Consider the following 15,276-nt stretch of genomic DNA (forward strand, 5'->3'; position numbering starts at 1 on the left):
GAGTGCACAGAAGACTTAATACATGCTGAGGAACCCAAGGGGTAGCAGCCTGGTGGATTTGTGTATTCTAGTATCTTGGTAAGAGTGCTTGCTGGGTGCCATGTGCTGTCCTAAGCACCTTCTGTGGATAAGCTCATTGTGTTTTCCCAAGAATCCTAAAGGAAAAAGTGTTTGTCAAGCACTTTGTTTGCAACATCTCATTTAATCCTATTTTCCAATGAGGAAACTAAAATTTAGAGTTTACATAATTTGCTCAAGATCACACAGATAAAGGGAGGGTATAGCTCAGTGGCAGAGTGCATGCCTAGCATGCATGAGGTCCTGGGTTCAATCCCCAGTGCTTCCACTGAATATATAAATAAACCTAATTACCCCCCCACCAAATATACAGTGCTGTATGTCAGTTGTATCTTAATAAACTGGAAGGAAAAAACATTTAAGGGGGTATAGCTCAGCGGTAGAGTGTGTGCCTAACATGCACAAGGTCCTGGGTTCAATCCCTAGCACTGCCATTAAAAATAAATAAACCTAATTACCTCTCCTAACCCCCCCACAAAATAAAAGATCACACAGATAGTAGTAGTGATGGTGCTCAGATTTCAGCCAAGTCCCTTTGACTCCAGAACCTACACTCTTAACTGTGCCCTAAACTCTCCCCCAGGTCCTGTGGGAACAAAGACGGGAGTGACAGCACATGCAAAGGCATGAAGAAGTCACTGCATCAGTGTGGCTGAAGCACAAGGTGCCACAGCAGGAGAGAATGGCAGAGATGAGCAGAGTAAGCTTGGGGGTGGACAGCCCTCAGGCCTGGGGGTGGGCTCCTCCAGTGCCCATGCTTTGGAGGCCACCATGTCTGTGTCTTGCAGGGGGTGGGAGAGTGTACTGTGTAGTGTGTAGTGTGGGAGGCCTAGCAGGCTGGCTCTGGGGCTTCCCACCCCTTCACCCTGAGCAATATCTCTCTTTGTGGAGTATTTTAGGGCTGTGAAAAAGACCCCATCTGACAAAATTCTGTTGCCAAAAGCAGGCATATTAACAAAAAGTTTGAAAACGACGCACAGGTAATGGGAAGCCAGTAAAGTTTTCGATGGAGGACTGATATGATTATATTTGCATATGAAAAACCTTGCTCTGGCTACCAGTGTAGACAGCGGAATTGAAAATAGGCAGGAGGGGGACCAGCCAGGAAGTTGCTGCAGTTAATTTGAACTAAAGGTAAAGAAATAGGCTTGAGGTTTTGCTGGGGAAGAATGAACCAAAAGGCAGGGGTAGGGTGTGATCACAAAAATGGGGGTGAGTTTAGATGACACAGAAGGAGCCATGTGGGCTCCGGAAGCCATCCTGGAGAAGGTCCCACTGCATGAGATGAAGCAGGGAGGAGGGAGGCAGTTACCTGTAGTTAGAAAAGAAAAAGCCCCTAGAGTCACCCAGGGTTGCCTCTTATTTTACAGGTAAGAACATGGAGGTCTGGAGAGGTCATGTGGCCTGCCCGAGGTCACTGGGCAGGCCAGGACTCAGACCTGTGCTCTTGATCCAGAGTTCATTTTTCTCGTGGCCTCCAAGGCCCCTTCTCTTGCCCCTTCCCTTCCTGATGGGTGGGCTCTCCCTCTCAGGGGTGGGTGGTGTAGAAGGTAGGGCAGGAGCCAAGCCCAGGGCCCATGTACTGGAGCCTTTCCTGGCTAGCTATGTCCTAGAGCTGGAGCTTCACCTGGACGCCTAGGCTCTGCCCCAACAAAGTGCATAGAGAAGTCCACTCCCACTGTCTGGGAGATGCCCTTGACAGAGATGTCCTCTGTGTAGTGCCTCAGCAAGGTTGATTTGCCTATGGTTGAGTCTCCTAGTAGGGAGGGAGTGTCCTCCTTGAGGAAGATGCGGACCCTGTACTGCCAGAGAGCATCCACGTAGTGCAGGAGGCCAGCCAGGAGGAGAAGCGAGGAAGTGAGGCCAGAGCTGCGGCACAAACCACGCGACTGGGGCTGGTTCAAACTTGCAGTGAGAGACGTGAGCCAGAACCCAAAAGCGATCAGGGCTTCCCGGTCTAGGCTTCTCAGGACATGCCCAGACCCAGGCTTAGTGAAGCCTCTGGGACACCTCTGGGACACGTCAGAATGCGCCATTTGAAACCACGCTGCAGAACTAGGTCCCTTCAAGACAGAAGCAGAACTTCCCTAAAATAGAGGCCCTGATCCTATACCCATCCTGAGATGTTCCCAAGTGGGAGCTTGAAACACCGTGGGCAGCAGACCATAGTGCCCATATGCTGCTAGAATGTCCCTTCTCTCTGCTGGCCTGCGGCCCAACCCAGGGCCTGTACCTGCCGGAGCAAAGGCTATGCAATGCGAAGCTTGCCTCTTCCAACACTGGGGCTTCTGCAGGCCATGTCCCAGCCTTTAAGAACTTTGTTAGAGTCTAGAATCCTTTTTATTTCCCCAAAGTGTATAATTTGGTAGTCTCTGTTCCCTAACTGATTAATAGCAAAACCCTCAGGGGAAGAAGGAAACTTCCATCTTGTGAATTCCCGCTATGTGGCAATTACTGCCTTTGATTTCTCATCTAATTCTAAAAACCTGTGAATTAAGTAGTAGTATCCCCATCTTACAGATGAACCCACTGAGGCTTAGATGAAGTGAGTTCCCTAGGATCCCACAACTGTACAGAGTGGACCTGGGATTCAAACCCAGGTCTGACTGCAAAGCTTGCCCCATTTTTGGCAGCTAGGATCCCAGGAGAGAAGGTCTGCTTCTGAACAGTGGTGGAGGTAAGGCTCAGCCCTCCAGTGGGCCTGCCCCTCTGACTTCTTCCCTACTCCCCACTCCTGTTGTCTGCCTTTCCTCTAGCCGCTGGGCAGGGCTGCTTCCTACTGCTGGGCCAGAATCACACCCATCAAAGTCACCAGAGGTTTTTACCGCACTGAGGGAGCCTGTGAGTGTGGGACCACAGCCTTGAGGCATAAGGTAAGAACTTCTGGGCCTGGCCCGAGGTGGTGGACAAGGCTGGTGGAACACTGAGCTGACCCACATTTACTGAATGAACCACATCTGTTTTCCATCCTTCACTTACTGGCTTCACTTAAAGTCTCTGGATCTGTCTCCACATCAGTAAAATGGAGTAATAGTATCTACCTGTCTACCTCACGTGGTACATAAGTGCCCACTCAATGTCAGACGCTGTTCCTTCTGCATAGATCTCTGTTCTTGGCTCTTCCTCCTCCTCCTTCAGGTCTCAGCTCAAAGGGTATCTCTTCAGAGAGGCCCTCCCTGACCACCTGCTGTAAAGGAGCCCCATCGCCCTCAGTTCACCTCCTGGATCTGTGGTCTCTGGAGCACTTACAACTGAAAATCATTTAGGTCCACTTACTAGTTTTTTTCTCTTTTCCACTAGAATGTCAGCCCCAGGACAGCTTTTCTGTCATGTTCACTGCTGTTTCCTCAGAGCCCAGATCAGAGTAGATGCTCATTTTAAAACATTTTTGATGAAGGAATGATGATGTATTCTAAAGCAAATCATTTCCCTCTCCTGGCCCAAGCTTTCCCATCTGTGAAATGAGATAATCGTGCCGACCTTGCAATATTGTCAGAAGGATGAGTGATGTTTTAAAAAGAGGAGGCAGTGCACAGAGGCCCATCCCAGCCCGGTTGCCATGGGGAGGAAAACAAAGACACTCACCCCGATTGAAATCCTCCCAAGAGCCCCAGGAAGGAGGGATTTTCAGTCACATGTTACTGAGGAATCTGAGACTCAAGGCGGTAGAGTCATTGGTTCCAGGTCACAAAGTGAGTTAAGTGGTTGTGCTCTATTGTGTGCAGCTGCCCATGCCCTACCCATGCCCACTGGCACAATGACATCCCCTCTACACCTGCTGAGATTCTTCCCTCCAGGAAGCCTTCTGTGATTGCCCCTGGACAAAAGTGCAACAGTTTCTGTTGCAGGTTAAGTTCCCCAAGAGGCAGATTCTGAGAAGGAGATCAGTGTGCAGATATTTATTGGGGAATTTTTGAGATAAACATATGCTTTAGGGGGAAGGAAGGAAGAGAAGCAGGATTAAGTAGGAGAATTTAGCTGTGATGTCGTAACAGTGGCCTCAATCCACCCCGTGGAGAGTGATGAAGCTGGGTCTGACCTTCAGAATTGTCTAGAGTTAGGGAGAGAGGGCCAGGCCTTTGAACACTCACCACCCCCGCCCTACAGTAGTTCCAAGATTGACATGGGTTGAATATGGGTTGCCCTGGGGGGAGCTGTAGGCTGAGCTCGACCACCGGCAGCACTCTCAGCAGCTGGGAGTGCAGTGGGGAGTCGGATATGGGTTCTTCAGCCCTGACGGGAAATCTTGGTGACCAATCAGTGTCCTCTGTGTGCCCAACACAGGAGCTATTCACGGTCATCCCTGCCTTCCAGGGCACTGGGCAGCAACCTGGGCCTGAGGGCACACCTTAGGACTCATCCAAACCTGAGGACCTAAGGAGGCTTGAAGGCTGGCTTGGGCTGAAATTCCCTGCACTCACCCTCGCCTGTACAGCAGCGTCCCCACACTGAGTGGCTCAGCTTCCGCATCCAGGGATGCTGCCAGAAACGGCCGCATCCTGGCAAGGAGAGGAAAGAGCGGTGATGACAGTTCTTGCCATTTGATTCTCACTGTGTGGGAGGCTGAGGCTGGGCATATCCCATCCGTCAGCTCATTCATGCCCAGAGCCCCCTGTGAGGTGGGGTCTTTTATGAGCTCCTCTGACAATGGTGGAAACAGGTGTAAAGAAGCTGCACACCTGGCCTCTTAGACCTTTCTAGTGGAAAGGGGATAGCTCTGAAACCCCCAAATCCAGGAGGCATGACTGTGCCAGAATACTGTTTATATTATCCATTTGGATAGATTCTGCCATTTGCCCTCCACAGAGATGTTAACACTCCCTATTCCACCAGCACTTCTGAGGTTGACACTGCTTTAACCCTTTCTCTCCTGGAGTCAACACTGGCATGGACCTGGGTGTTGCTTCCTGCTGGGGGCCCTAGAGATTTGGATGTTGTGAATGAGCCGGACACCCCCCCAGTCCTCCTCCAGCTTGATGTCCCCCTGCTGCAGGGCCTGCTGGATGGCTTCAGCAAGGGTGTTGAAGGCCAGGTCCACATTGCAGTTATTTTTGGCGGAGGTCTCCATGAAGGCCATGCCCAAGGAGGCAGCCAGTTCCTCTGCCTCCTGGGCTGAGACACAGCGGGAGCTCTGCAGGTCACTCTTGTGGCCAACCAGCAGGAAGATCGCCTTGTCAGGGCCCTGAGTGGCCATGACCTCCTGGTGCCAGTCTTGGATGTGTTCAAAGGACTTCCTGTTTGTCATATCAAAGACCAGCAGGACACCCACCACATTCCGGTAAAAGGATCTGGTGATGCACCTGAAGGTGGGGGGAGTAAGCTGGGAGAAACTTATGCCTTCAAGACACCGGAACCCCCCATCCACTGACTTCCTCACACCCCCCTTTATAAGCTCATTTCACACTGCCTTGTGCTTCTCTTTTCCTAGTGTCTGTGTCTCTCCCAAGAGACTGTGTGCTCCCCAGTTAGGGGCTGGTGTTTTTGGTTTGTTTTTTGTTTTGAGTTATAGTCAGTTTACAATGTTGTGATGGCCGATTTTTACTCCCATACTCTCCTGACTATTCCTTCATTCCTGGAGGACGCCTGATGTTTTCATGATTGCAGGTCTTTGCTTTCCCATTCTCTGCCTGGCAAACTCCTAGGGATCCTTCAGGGCCAACACAAATCTCTGTCTTCCTTTCCCATCTCCTTGACACCTTCCTTTCTGTGTTCCTGTGGACTCTGTCAGCATCCAGGTCATTCATTCCTCCAAGTCTCACTTGTATGTGTAGAATGAATTGACTCAAGGGTGAAGGACCCAGATCCAGGGACTCCAAGACCTCTACTTGGGCCACTGAAGCTGTCGCCTCTGAGCGATCGCCATGGCCAGGTGGACAGGCAGTGACCCCGCCCCAACCTGGGGTTCCCTCACCCCAGCCCCCTTCTCGCCCCTCCCCCACCCCACCTCCCAACCACCGCGTCCGGCCCTGCCTCGCACCTGAAGCGCTCTTGGCCCGCCGTGTCCCAGAGCTGCAGCTTGACGCGCGGCCCGGCCTGCAGCTGCAGAGCGCGGCTATAGAACTCGACGCCCACCGTGGGCGCCGACTCGAGCTCCGGCTCCGGCTCTGGGATCCCGGGAGCACCCGCCACATAGCGACGCAGCAGCGACGTCTTGCCCACGGCCGCGTCCCCCAGCACCGCGATCCGAAACTGGTAGCGGCAGCTGGCCCCAGTCTCCATGGCCCGCGTCTCACCTCCCGCGGGTCCCACGACCAACTATCCGGGCCCTCCCGGCCACCCCGCTCGGGGCCCCGCCCCGCGGTCCCGCCCCCGCCTCGGGCTGCCTGCTGAGCTGCCGGGACCGGGACTGGACCGGTGGAAACACCTCGGCGAGTCACTTCCTCTTTCTGAGCCTCAGTTTCCTTCTCTGTAAAAAGGGGATAACAACACCGACTTCACAGGAAGAAGAGATTAAATTAGACATTGCGGGGAGGAGCACTGGGGAAGAACGGCTAACCGGCCTGAGGCTAACAGCGCCAGAACATCCACTTCATTCATTCGTTAGAGTGGTTTCTCTCTGCAGCCCCACTATTAGTCTCCCCGTTGGGCCCCTGCTGCTGGACCTGGAGACACTGCTCTAGAAAGCTGATGGTATATGGGTGCTGTATCCCCACCCAGGTGCACCTTTCCTGGAGCCCCACTTGCCCTCGACTGGGGCCTCCCGTTCAGTGCTCAGGTTCAATGTTCAACAGCCTCCACTGCTTGCTCCCTGCCTACCTGTGCTGGGTCTCAGGACCCAGGGAGGGACTTGGACGCAGTTGGGTAGAGGAAGCAGAGTAGACAGACAACTGCAAGTACAGAGGCTTGTGAACTGGACAGCTAACATTTATGAGACAATCAGTTCCTTATGCTTTGGGACAGCAACCCTTTGAGAGCGCCCATTGTAGAGCTGAGGAGACTGAAGCTCAGATGTGTGGCTTGTCTCAGGTCACAGCAGAGTTAGGACTCATATCCAGGTTTGTCTCATTCTTCATTATCTCCTTGATGCCACAAAGAGGGACTGCAGAACAAGTCGGAAAAGGACTAGAACAAGGTGGTCAGGTCCCACTTGGGTTAGGGGCAAGGGTAAGGCAGCATAACTGCATCCAAGATCCACTCCACTCTTTCCAGTCTGGCCTGGAAATCCAGAGCATCAAGGCTAGAGTTCTGACTGGTCCCAAACAGTTTGTCAATGGTTTAGCCCCACTGTCTCACTGTGGGTGGATGTTACCAGTTTAAGTGTTTTGGCAAATTGGAAGTGGGAAGCAGTCCTCACTAATGCAAACCATCATATCACATTTCCTCCTTACATAACATTGCGAGTAGGTGTTAGTCTGCCTGGTTTTTTATAGATTAGGAAACTGAGGCTCAGAGAAGTTAAGTAACCAGCCCAAGATCACTCAGGAAGGAAAACTGAGACTAGCTGCCAAGTCTGTTTCTGGCTGGACAGTTTGGGGACCTGGGAAGACCCTGGTTTTCCTGTGGCTAACTCTAAATAAATCGGTGAGAAGCCATTCTGTCAGGTCTCCTAGTAACCCTGGCCTCTGGTCACCTGCATGGTAGTACCTGAAGGGGCCCGAGCCTCTGCTCTACCCCCACCTCTAGGAGGAGAGAGAGGAACATCAGATAGGGTGTGTGTGTTGGGGAAGGAAACCTTCCTGCCAGTGCTGCCCAAACCAGGAGAGTCTACCGCACTCCCACCCGTCCCACTGATTCTTCCATCAGGATGTTCTCCTCACCTTACTCTGTTCAGCAGGAAAAATAGTTTTTGCATCAGGCCTGTGCGGATCTCTCCCCCCACCCCCCGCCCCTTCTTGAACCACCACTGGTGCTCTGAGCTCCAGTCATGCTGAACATCTTTCCTCTTCTCAGCCCTCTGCCAGAAACACTCCTCTTCTGCCCTTCAAAGGGTAACTAACCCCTACTCCAGGCCTCAGGTTTGATCCCCGTCCTCAGGAAGCCCCTCACTGACTGGTCAGTGATGTCACAAGCCCTTTTGTCCACTGTGATGTCTGTCTCCCTTCTAGGCTCAGGCCCCTTGTGGACAAGGACCAATGGCTGTATCCTCAGTGCTTGGCATAAAGGAGGAACTCGGTAAATATTTATGGTTGAATGAGTGACTGAAAGTAGATGAGTGCTATTCATTCATTCATTCATTCTTCATTCAAATACCACAACAGAGCTGAACTTGGGGAGCTACAGAGTCAGAGAAGACCTCTTGGAGGAGGTGATGCTGAAGCTGGGTCTCCAGGGACAAGTGGGAGCTAGGGAGGTCAGGGAAGAAGGGCACTGCAGGCAGAGGCAGCTGGGCAAAGGCAGAGAGTCATGAAATAGCTTGAAAGGCAATTTGAACCCAGATGTCCTAAAAGCCTTTGCGGTCAGCACATGTGGGCAGAGTGCACTGTCAGCATCAGACTCCTTGAACTTCCTCTCCTAACACTCCTACTGTGGGCAGGGGTCATGTGTCTGTCCCTGAGTGCACCTGGCACCAGAACCCAGATGTCAGCTGACTTTGCCATAGACTTCCTATGTGACCCAGGGGGCAAGTCATTTCCCCTCCCTGCTCCCCCTTCTGCTAAGTGAGGCAAATCATGGCCCCTACTTCACAGGGAAGTTCTGGAGTAACAGTGTTACATAGCAGGTAACATTATGCACATTTGCGTTAGACAGATCTGAGTTTTAGTTCCAAGTGATTCTTACTAGCTGTGTGGCCTTGGCCAAGTTTTATTCATTAATTAATGCATTCACTCAGTATTTCAATAAGTGCTGGCCATCTTTTGTATACTGGACATTTATAGAGCAGCGGGGAAAAAAGACACAATTCCTGTTCTTGGGGAGCTCACATTGTAATGGGGAAGACAGAAAATAAATTTATATATGCTATGATAGGGAGGAGTTAAGTGCTATAAGTAACCGGTGGTAGGGTGCTATATTAAAATAGGGGGGTCTGAGGAGGTGGCATTTGAACATAAACCCAGCGGAAGAGAGTGAGTAAACAGTGTGGTTGACTGTGATATCCAGGGAGGACAGTTCCAGGCAGGAAGAACAGCAAGAGCAAAGGCCCTGAGGTGGGAGCAGGCAAGGGGTGCTCCAAGAAGAGCTGGGAGGCCACAAGGAGGGAGAAGAATGAATGAGGAGCAAGTGGTAGGCATTAAGAACAGAGAGGAGGATGATCCAGATCACATGTGGCTTCAGAGGCCACCATGCGGACCTCAGGTTTTATTCCAAATGTGTTGAAAAGTCAGTGATTTGGGGGCAGGTGAATGACATGTTCTGAATTTTCTTTTGCTTACCTTTTTTTGAAAAAAAAAAAAAACTTTCTTAAGATATAACTGATACAATAAATTGCAGATATTAAAAATGTACAATATGAGTTTTGACATAAGTGTATACCCATGAAGCCACCAAAATCAACATAATGAACCTCTATTATTCCCAGAAGTTTCCCCATGTCCTTCTTTAATTCTTCTCTCCTGACTCCCACTCCCAAACAGCCCCCATTTGCCACTAGAGATTAGTTTGTATTTTCTAGAATTTTATATAAATGAAATCATACAGTATGCAGTCTTTGACTTCTTTCACTCTACAATATAGTCATTCCACTGTGTGAATATACCACGAGGTGTTTATCCCATCCCTGTTGAAGGACGTTTGTGTTGTTTCCACTCTTTGGTTGGGTCATATGGTAGGTGCATGCTTTACTTTTTTCAGAAACTGCCAAACTGTTTTCCAAAGTGATTGTACCATATAAAAATCCTGAATACTGTAAAAGATTTTCAATTACTCTATTTTCTCATCATCACCTGGTATTGTCAACCTTTTTAACTTTTGCCATTCCAGTGTGCTTGTAGTATGATCTAATTGTAGTTTTAATTTGCATTTCCCTAATGCCCAATGAGGTTGAGCATCATTTCATGTGTTTATTTACCATCTGTTTATCTTTGGTGAGGTGTCTTTCAAATTCTGTGCCAATTTTTTTTTTCCAGTTGAGTGGCTTGACTTTTTATTGTTGTGTTTAAAGAGCTCTTTATGTTCTAGATGCAAGGCCCTTGTTCAATATATGTTTTGCAAATATTTTCTCTGAATTTATCTCTTGCTTTTTATTTTCTTTTTCTTTTTTTCTTTCTTTTTTTTTTTTCTGAGAGCAGGTTCAACATTTATTCATTTTTAATTCATGAAAGCTATAAAACCTATTAACTAACCATATACATCACAGTTCCCTTGCCAACATCTGCTGAATCCTGTTTGTGCTGAGCTGGCAGTCGTCATTAAGTTGGCCCAGCTTTGGTGTAGACCAGAGAATGACAGGAGTTTAAGAGCCCACATGCTCAGATTAGGAACATGTTCGCCGTTTATGGGGCAGCCTAGTCTATTTCTCACTGTGTGAAAACTCAGATACATTTTAGGAAAACAGAGGGTGAAGATTCTGCCTTAAGGACAATGCTATGACCTTACACCTAGATAGCTCCTCACAGTTTACAGATTACTTCCATGCACACCATCTCATTAGATCCTTTTAAAGCCCCAGGAGAAAGGCAGGACAAGAGATACAATCACCATTTCAGAGGTAAGGAATTTGAGGGTCAGAAATGGGTGTTTTCCAAGGTAGTTTGGCAACTACCTGGCAGGGCGGGATTAGAATTCTGGTCATCTGACTTCTCATCTAGGGTCCTCCTCAGCGGTCCTCCTTCCTTGGGCTTGGGGCAGGATTGGGGCAGGGGTCAGTGGGGATGGAGACAGAGGCAGCAGGGTATGACACTTGCAAAATCTGCATTCCCTCTGCCTCATCAACCCTTTTATCCAACAGTTAGGAGTCTGGGGAGTGGCGCAGACATGTCCCTGACTGATGTAATGAATTTTCCATCAATGCATGCATAATAGAACTTCACACAAAACAACTTTTTTCTTTCTTTTCTGAGCCGGTTGATGTTGGAGTTCATTCACAGCCTATTTCCCTCTGCTCCAAGGGAAAAGTAAAACTCAGTTTTCTCATATATATTTGAAGAAAGCCTCTCTTGCTTCTTCAAATGTGCAGACTTCTTCCTTGTGTTTACACTCAATGTTGCCCTTTCTTATCTCCTCAAAAAGTCCATTAGCTCTTGGGTAGCATTTTAACACTGACTTGGCTTTTTCTCCTGTGAGGAAAATTCTCCCCATGTTTTCTTGTGGTCTCGGGAAGGTCCCTGGATGATGATTCCCAAGCACCCCGCGCCGCTACTCCACGCTCCCTGAGCCGCCAGCGGCCAACGGCGCCTGTGAGCTTCCACTGCTGCGGAGCTCTGTTGGAGCCCAGATCCAGGAGCAATCAAGAAGGGCCTCTTGCGTTTTATTTTCTTAACAGTGTCATTTGAAGGTCAAGAGTTTTTAATTTTGATGAAATATAACTTATTAATTCAACATTGTACTGGAGGTCCTAGCCAGTACTATAAGACAAGAAAAAGAAATAAAATGCATCCAGATGGGAAAAGAAAAAGTAAACCCATTTTTATTCTTTGACATGTGGACAAACCTAAGGAACTTACAACAAAGAATAAGTGAGTTTAGTAGGGTCGCAGGATATAAATCAACATACAAAAATTAATTCTTTATGTGTATACTAGCAATGATCATTTGGAATTTAACAAAAGTAATACCATTTACAATAGCATAAAATATATGAAAAACTTAGGGGTAAATTTGACAAAAGATATGTAAGATGCAAGACTTGTACACTGAAAATTACAAAGCACTGTTGAGAGAAATTGAAGATGACTTAAATAAATGGAGAGATATACCATCCTCATGAATGTGAAGACTCAATATTGTTAAGATGTCAATTCTTCCCAAATTAATCTATAGATTCAATGCAATACAAACCAAATCCCAATAGGCTTTTTAGAAAAATATGAGTTACCTGATACTAAAATTGATATGGAAATGCAAAGGACTGAATAGCTAAAAACAATTTAGGAAAAGAACAAAGTTGGATGATTTATACTGTCCTATTTCAAAACTTATTAAAAAGCTATGGTAACCAAGATAGTATAGTATTGGGTACAGAAACAGACCTACACATATGGCCAACTGATTTTTTTTGTTTATGACCAACTGATTTTTAACAAAGGTGCCAAAGCACTTAGATGGGGAAAAAAAAATCCTTTCAACTAATGAAGATGTAACAATTGGGTAGCCAATATGCAATAAGCAAACCTTGATTCTTACCTCACGTGATACACAAAAATTAACTCAAAATGAATCACAGATCTAATTATAAAAGCTAACACTATAAACTTTTAGAAAAAAACATAGAAAACTTTAATGTCTTTGAGTTAGGTAAAGATTTTAAAAATAGGGCACAAAAAGCACAAACTAAAAAAGAAAAAAATCTATATATTGGATTCATCAAATTTAAAAATTTTTGCTCTTTAACAACCTGACTTGTGTGTTGAGACCAGACTGTAGGGGCAATGGCAGAATCAGGGTGACTAGTTAGAAGAGTTCTGGGTCAGCAATAATGATAGCATCAGAGGAGGTGAGGCATCTTTTTTGTTTTGTTTTTTTAACAACTTTATTGTGATATGGTTCCTGTAGAGCAGACTATGCATATTTCAAATATACAATTTGATGAATTTTTTTTTTCAATTTGATGAATTTTGATAGATGTATGTATACACCCATGAAACCACTACCACACTCAAGATAGCTCACATTTCCATCACTCCCCAAGAGATGCAATTTTTGAACTCCCAGTTTATCCCTTCCCACCCCCTTTTCCCCCTGGTAACCATAAGTTTGTTCTCTATGTTTGTGAGTCTGTTTCTGTTTTGTAGATAAGTTCATTTGTGTCTTTTTTTTTTAAGATTCCACATATAAGTGATATCATATGGCATTTTTCTTTCTCTTTCTGGCTTACTCCACTTAGAATGAGAGTCTCCAGGTCCATCCACATTGGGGCAAATGGCATTATTTTATCATTTTTTATGGCTGAGTAGTATTCCATTGTATACATATACCACAACTTCTTTATCCAGTCATCTATTAATGGACATTTGGCTATTGTAAATAATGCTGCTATGAGCATTGGGGTGCATCTGTCTTTTTGGATTATATTTTTCTCTGGTTATGTGCCCAAGAGTGGGATTGCTGGATCATATGTTAAGTCTACTTTTAGTTTTTTAAGGAACCTCCATACTATCCTCCATAATGGCTGCGCCAATTTACACTCCCACCAACAGTGTAGGAGGGTTCCTTTTTCTCCACACCCTCTCTGGCATTTATCGTTTGTAGACTTATTAATGATGGCCATTCTGACCAGTATAAGGGAATATCTCATTAAAGTTTTGATTTGCATTTCTCTAACAATTAGTGATGTTGAGCATCTTTTCATGTGCTTGTTGGCCATCTGTGTGTCTTCTTTGGAGAGATGTCTATTTAGGTCTTCTGAACATTTTTTGATTGGGTTGCTTGTTTCTTTTTGATATTAACGTGTATGAGCTGTTTGTATATTTTGGAAATTAGTCCTTTGTTGGTCACATCATTTGCAAATATTTTTCTCCTATTCTGTAGGTTGTCTTTTCATTTGGTTGATGGTATCCTTAGCTGTGCAAAAGCTTTTAAGTTTAATCAGACCCCAATTTATTTTTGCTTTTATTTCCATTACTCCAGGAGCTGGTTCAAAAGATATATTGCTGTGATTTATGTCCAAGAGTGTTCTGCCTATGTTTTCCTTTAGGAGTTTTATAGTATCTGGTCTTTCATTTAAGTCTTTAAGAGGTGAGGCATCTTAAAGGTGAATACAGGATTTGCTGATGGATTGGAAATGGGATGTTAGAGTAGGAGTCCTGGGTCACCCTAGGGACTTTGAGATGGGGAAAGGCAGGTTTGGAGGAGGAAAGGCTGTCTTCTTTTTCTTCTTCTCCTTATCCTCCTCCATCTCCTCCTCCTCCTTTTTTTTTTTTACTGGAGGGATTGAACCCAGGACCTCATGCATGATAAGCATGTGCTCTACCACTGACCCACACCCCACCCACCAAAGGCTGGGTTCTGAGAAGCTTAGACATTCAACTGCAGCTGTCATGGAAGCAACAGAATATAAGGTCTGGAGCTCAGGAGAAAAGTGGGGCTAAAGAAACTGCTAACTAAAAAATTGGCACTTGCCATCTGCTTAACAAGGGTTGGATCACGTTGGCACTTGCTATCTAACTCTGCTTGGATTAAATCATGAGCCGCTGCAGCTGCTGACTTCCAACACTCTCTGAAAGGAGTTCAGGATCAAGGTCAGGAATGAGTTGCTCTGTGCTCTGGGAAAACTGGCTGAATAGGCCTTCAGTTAAAAGGTATCTTTTAAGATAAAGATATCTTCAGGAGATTTTATGACCCCAATTCTTGCATCTCCTCATATCTAGAAAAGCACTAAAATCATTAACGGTGACATCTGCTCCTCATGACTAGCAACAAGCCTCTGCCTAAGTGTGTGCTTGACTGTACGTACCCCCTTCACCGAAATCATATATAATACTGAGTCTTCCCCCTGCCTCTTTGGAACAGTTTCTCAGAGCTTTCTGGGATGATATCTCCCATGCTATAGTCCTCATTTGCCCCAGTAAAACTTAACCCACAACTCTCATGTTGTGTGATTTTATTTCAGTCGACAAAACACATTTGGAAGTCATCAGAGTTTCTTAATCCTCTTAGGGTATTGCTTTCTCTACATTTTAAACAGTAACATCTATTTTTCAAAGTGTATGTAAGGGGGTGGGGGTATAGCTTCGTGGTAAAGCACTGTACTTAGCGTGCATGACGTCCTGGGCTCAACCCCCAGTACCTCCCCTAGAAAACAAAAAGTGTATGTAAGGATAAAAATTAATGAATAGATTAAGCACAGAATAGGTGCTTAATTCTTGACAATTACTATTTGTTTTTATATTGATGCTTGCTCATTCCGTGGACAAAACTTGCACACGGCACAGTGATTATGAGGGTGGTATCTGGGGTGGGCTCCGGGATTCCAGTCCTTACCTCGTTTGCTAACTGTGGATGCCCCATTCCTCAGTTTCTGTATCTGTGTAAAAAAGGGCATAATTATAATACCCACACACAGGGTTATTATGCAAAGTAGCTGAGATAATCGAGCATAGTGCACTCAGTAAAGTTGTTTATTAGCGTAAGGGATAAGCCTTGAACAAATAATGCATTCATCTT

The 15,276-nt window shown here is 46.4% G+C and overlaps 1 protein-coding gene and 1 long non-coding RNA gene across 2 annotated transcripts; one reads left to right on the forward strand and one right to left on the reverse strand.

The window, feature by feature from the left end:
- The first annotated feature begins 373 nt into the window (after nt 1-373).
- On the forward strand, nt 374-9,672 carry LOC135322895 (uncharacterized). The gene is made up of 3 exons (XR_010383910.1): nt 374-778; nt 2,835-2,951; nt 8,124-9,672. It is a non-coding gene; the product is annotated as an uncharacterized LOC135322895 (long non-coding RNA).
- Nucleotides 3,949-6,319, reverse strand: RAB42 (RAB42, member RAS oncogene family). The gene is made up of 2 exons (XM_031464505.2): nt 6,056-6,319; nt 3,949-5,378 (listed from the first exon to the last, which is right to left on the reverse strand). The coding sequence occupies exons 1-2, from the start codon at nt 6,295-6,297 to the stop codon at nt 4,955-4,957; spliced, it is 666 nt and encodes a 221-aa protein (XP_031320365.1). The 5' UTR covers nt 6,298-6,319; the 3' UTR covers nt 3,949-4,954.
- Nucleotides 9,673-15,276: the final 5,604 nt, after the last annotated feature.

Source organism: Camelus dromedarius, chromosome 14 (assembly GCF_036321535.1).
Source record: "Camelus dromedarius isolate mCamDro1 chromosome 14, mCamDro1.pat, whole genome shotgun sequence".
Taxonomy (NCBI): domain Eukaryota; kingdom Metazoa; phylum Chordata; class Mammalia; order Artiodactyla; family Camelidae; genus Camelus; species Camelus dromedarius.

Bases quoted from the DNA above. Each gene is read 5' to 3' on its own strand.
- RAB42 (XM_031464505.2), bottom strand. From the start codon at position 6,297: ATGGAGACTGGGGCCAGCTGCCGCTACCAGTTTCGGATCGCGGTGCTG. The intron at 5,379-6,055 runs GTGCGAGGCAGG...CCCCACCTTCAG, and splicing joins GCGGGCCAAGAGCGCTTCAG to GTGCATCACCAGATCCTTTT.